Source organism: Vanellus vanellus, assembly GCF_965231255.1.
Source record: "Vanellus vanellus genome assembly, chromosome: 4".
In the NCBI taxonomy this organism is placed as follows: Eukaryota; Metazoa; Chordata; class Aves; order Charadriiformes; family Charadriidae; genus Vanellus; species Vanellus vanellus.
In genome coordinates, this window is record NC_138909.1 from 40,606,161 (window position 1) to 40,611,130 (window position 4,970).

Genomic DNA, 4,970 nt, shown 5'->3' on the forward strand with positions numbered 1-4,970 from the left:
AAATCTGCAGAACCTGGCACCAATCTTTCAATTAAATTTTTAAGAAGAGCTCAGTAAACACTCATTTAATAAACCTGTTCCAGTATAACAACACATACAATTTTGTTCCTTGGCCCTACTCTTAGCAGTACCTGTATGGAATATAAATTTCTAGAAGAGGAAATAATTATGGTGCACCTGACGAGAGTCTTTCTCTTTTCACTTTTAGTCACGCAAAGCTGAAAGGGCCAGTAGGAAATAACAGTGACACCATCAGATTTTTTTCAGTTCTCTTCATAGAATCCATTGATTAAAACTAAACAAAACTGAATGAAAATCTACAGACTTCTCTTCAGACCATAGCACACAATTGAAATGGAATGGACTAACTAGATAGAGAGCCTTTTCTACTGGTAGGGTTGCCTGCTTTTTCTCCATGCACTGATGAACCTGTAGCCCATGATCAACCTGTTCAATGACAGCCAGTATCACCACAAAGTCTAGGGAGGAAGCTGCAGTTTTGGTACATGGATCAACAAAACTTTGACACGCACATAGCTGCTGTTATACCTTAAGCATCAGTGTGCGTTGTTACTACTCAGTGTGACCTTCGGACAGATATGACTATGTGTGGGAATTTATTGCTGACAGTACCTGTAGATACTACTGTAGATACTCTAAAAGCAAGCCTAATCTCCAGGTTTTTGAGAGAGAAACAACATCTGCAGATTGTTTCTCCTTTACAGGAGTCCTTCAACCTGGTATCAGTTAAAATAGACTACACAGAATGATCCCTCTTAGCACAGGGTTACTTATGTAGGCACACATAATAAACGAAAAGCTCATTCCTTCAGGGTCATCACCACTTTGAGAGCATTGTAAGAGTTTTTGAGGGTTTTTGAATCTCAAGATGGCACTGGATTTCTTTCCCTCTTTCTTATTAGTCTTCCTATTCTCAGTCAATTGCTGGTTGGTTAGTAACCAAGATTTGGACAGATCTAACTCTCGAGTAAAGTTTCATTTCCCTTTCTCAAATAACTCCTGATTGGTTTCAAACCTGCTATCGGGCAATGGGATGCTCAACTAGTAACACTCTCTTAACCTGTGCAAGATATAAGCTGGAAAATGAGGGTGTCCGAGCAAAAAGGAAATTGTCCAGAATTATGCTAGTGGCTTTTTCATTATTAACTCCTCAGTTATATGCAAGGGTTTTTCCTACACACTTCTCAGCTAAGATGAATGTGGTAGTGCAAAGATAATAGAATGTTCACCCTGAAAATATTAGGCAGATAATATTTCATACTGAAACACATTGTACAGTGGAAATGGCTTTCATGAATCAAAAGAGAGTCTGCAGATTATAGGTGCGTGCACACAATGACATCTGCGAAAGCATCAGTCATAGCAAAACCCATCGTCCCTCCATGCTGAACAAAGGGAAAAAAATGATACAGGTATGACATACCAGGGACATAAGCCTGAGGTAGGGGAATGTATTCTATCCAGGGCAGAGCCCTGCTGTGGTTTTCTCAGGCAAAAATTATGTTGACTCATATTTAGAGAATAGAAAGACATTTCAGCTGATTTTGGAAGTCACCGTGGTCTGCAGATTGTGCTGTTTTCAGATGATTGCTAGCAACTCAGAAAAATTAACTCAGAAAAAATAAGTAAAAAACTATTTACTTCTTTAGCTAATAGTTGTATAAAGAGAAGCCTACCAAAATACAAGTTTCTGATAATATCAATATAGAAATAGAGAGATTGGATTACTTACAGAATTTCTAGTCTGCTCCTTTAAAGTTGGTCTAAAGGCAAGGGTTGTCTCAAATAGTGTTGTTTGTCTATTTTATGGCTTTCCGCCATTTCACTAGAGACTGGAAAAAATTAAACAGGAATAATTTGCATTAATGCCGCCCTGCTTGTATGCACACAATTAGAATATTTAGATTATCTAAATTCATGTATCTAATTTTTACTTCTATTTTAGCTATTAAAAAGCACTTTAACTCGACAGTGTGAGAAGTTGGCAAGGCGTAGTTCTTTTCACCTCTTCCCAACACGTTACTTGCAAGACACAAAACCTTGCAATCTTTTATCTTTTTTTTTTTTTTTTAAATAAGTATTTCTAATCTTATATGAGGGACCTTCCCATCACAACACGCTGTCAATGTTTGAGGGTGGTTTATGGTTTGAGCATCCCTTTGGCACCCGACAGTAGGAACGTGTATGTTGTGACGTGGAGGAAGGAGCACATCTGCATGTGGAGAGGAATCCGAGTCATATTATTGCACTTCCAAGAAGTCAGCACGATACAGCTCAATTAGGATAGCGACATTGTTGAAGAGCCCTGCCTTGTTTAGTTGACAGGTTTAACCTTCTGCTCAGTTTATGTATGTTTTCGGTTTGTGTAGATCCTTTTGTTTTTTCTTGCCTAAGATTTCTAAACGTGAAGCAATTTCATACAGGACATTGGCACTCTGGGGAATTTTGACTTTGAAGCTTTAGTACGTGCAGGTGTTTAAGGTAAACTGGAGTTTAAACCGAACTCTCCTGTCTTTCCGTTTCTTCTAAAATGAAGAGTAACACGTGAAGATTCTGTAGGCGGAATAACTTTGTGCTGAGCAAGGTTTTAATGTTAGATGTTTCTGTGCTGAATAATTAGCAGTTCCCTGAATTTTCAAATGGCTGTGTGGGGTTTGCTTCCAGGTAACATTGTCCTTCATCCACTTACTCTGGATGTTTTGTAGACAGTTTTCCTTTTCGCTTGAGCAACAGCTGAAATACGTTCAACACTTAATAGAAGATGGTTTGTACATGTACCACATTAGGAATTCCATCTTGGATCACTGACAGTGGATCTCCTTATAAACTGAACTTTTTTGAAAGCTCTCACCTATTTTGTGTCAGTTTTCTACTAGCAAGGTAAGAAATACTATTGCAGTCGTTAGCATATGTCAAAACATCATATATTTTCAGGTGCTCTCATTATAATTTGCTGTCATGTAATGATTAGGCACATGCCCAGATGGTGATTGTAATTTCCTTACTCATATCAATGAGCTGTTATTCACATGAATAATCTCACCGACTCTAAATGGATTGCTTTTGCAGCTAACTGCTCCCTCATGGAAAGGCTGACGATATGGTCTATAGCTAAGCACAGTTAAAAGCCAGCTTCATAATGCAGAACCTTAAATTGTCATCGTCCCACGTGAGCAGGCAGGTAGGAGGCCCAGGTACGCTGAACGCCACACGGTAAAACCGGCGAAACGAATTCCTGTTGACCTGAAGTTATACAGGATCTGCCTCACGGCGGAATAACACCACTATTAATTTATTTACATTAAGGTGATGCAAGGCAAATTTATTTTCCTTTTCATTCTGATTAACACCGGTATCGTCCTTCCTTCAGATGCTAATTAATGCCTTTCTCGTTCTAAGCAGGACTGTAAAATGGATTTAGGATTCAAAGACCGTAACAACAGGACACCTACCAAGAACACCTCGGCTACTGCAAAGAATTTTTCCGCCTGGGAAGATTATAAGAGTAGTGTTGACGACATACAGTACTTTCTTATTGGGCTGTACACACTGATAAGTCTGGCCGGCTTTGTGGGAAACCTGCTTATACTAACGGCTCTACTAAAGCGCAAGCAGAAGACAATAATTAACATTCTTATCGGTAACTTGGCCTTCTCTGACATCTTAGTTGTGCTGTTTTGTTCACCTTTCACACTGACGTCCGTCCTGCTTGACCAATGGATGTTTGGCACGGTCATGTGCCACGTAATGCCCTTCCTCCAGTGCGCATCAGTTCTAGTTTCAACTTTGATGTTAATATCTATTGCCGCAGTCCGGTACCGTATGATCAAATATCCCCTTTCTAGCAATTTAACAGCAAAGCAAGGCTATTTCTTAATAGTGACCATTTGGGCCCTCGGCTTTGCCATTTGCTCCCCTCTGCCAGTTTTCCACAGAATTGTGGACCTCAGCAAAACTCTGAATTTAGAGGCACTGGAGAACAGGCTCTTGTGTATCGAGTCGTGGCCTTCCGATTCCTACAGAATCGCCTTTACGATAGCCTTGTTGTTCATGCAGTATATACTGCCGCTGGCGTGTTTAACCGCTAGTCACACCAGCGTCTGCAGGAGCATAGGTTCCAGACTGTCAAACAGGGAAAACAAGTTTGAAGAAAAGGAGATGATAAACCTAACACTTCATCCCTCGAAGAGCACCGGCAGGCAGGTGCAGCCCTCCGGCCGTTCCAGATGGAGCTGCACCTTTGGCAGAAAGCACCACAGAAGGTACAGTAAAAAGACTTCAAGTGTGATGCCCGCTATTTCGAGGCATCATCAGGGTGCTCATTCCAGAGACCTCCCAGAAAGCTCTGGCACAGAAAAAAGCCAGGTCTCTTCCTCCAGCAGATTCATCCCTGGGATACCTATCTGTTTTGAGATGAAGCCAGAAGAAAATACAGAGATCCAGGACATGATTACGGTATCCCGATCCATCATCAGAATTAAGACAAGATCTAGGCGAGTTTTTTGCAGACTGACAGTGCTAATCCTAGTTTTTGGGTTCAGTTGGATGCCTCTTCACCTTTTCCACATTGTGACGGATTTTAATGCCACTCTCATTTCTAACAGACATTTTAAATTAGTATATTGCATATGCCACTTACTAGGTATGATGTCCTGCTGCTTGAATCCCATCCTCTACGGGTTCCTTAACAACAGCATAAAAGCCGATTTAATGTCCCTTATTCCATGCTGCCAAATACCATGATTTTATGCGCCCCAAGATAAAATAAAACAAACAAGTTTGGCTTTCAAGTCTACTGATGTGTGTAGTTGTAAAAGCTAAATTAGTTTAGTTTAGTTAGTCTGACTTGCTTGTGATTAGTAGCATTTCGTGCAAATGGATAGTTCTATGGCTGCATGTATTTCTTGCATTGGGCAGAAATATATACGTATACTATAATCTTCTGCTGT

At 40.3% G+C, this 4,970-nt stretch overlaps 1 protein-coding gene across 1 annotated transcript in view; it reads left to right on the top strand.

Moving 5' to 3' along the window:
* The window catches only part of NPY5R (neuropeptide Y receptor Y5), a gene marked incomplete at its 3' end in the record, with an annotated part of 8,036 nt that extends 3,272 nt beyond the window's left edge, over nucleotides 1-4,764 (top strand). Inside the window, exon 2 of the mRNA XM_082482126.1 lies at nucleotides 3,421-4,764. Coding sequence (XP_082338252.1) covers nucleotides 3,433-4,764 — 1,332 coding nt within the window. The 5' untranslated portion in view covers nucleotides 3,421-3,432. The remainder of the gene's footprint in view (nucleotides 1-3,420) is intronic.
* Between the last annotated feature and the right edge of the window lie 206 nt (nucleotides 4,765-4,970).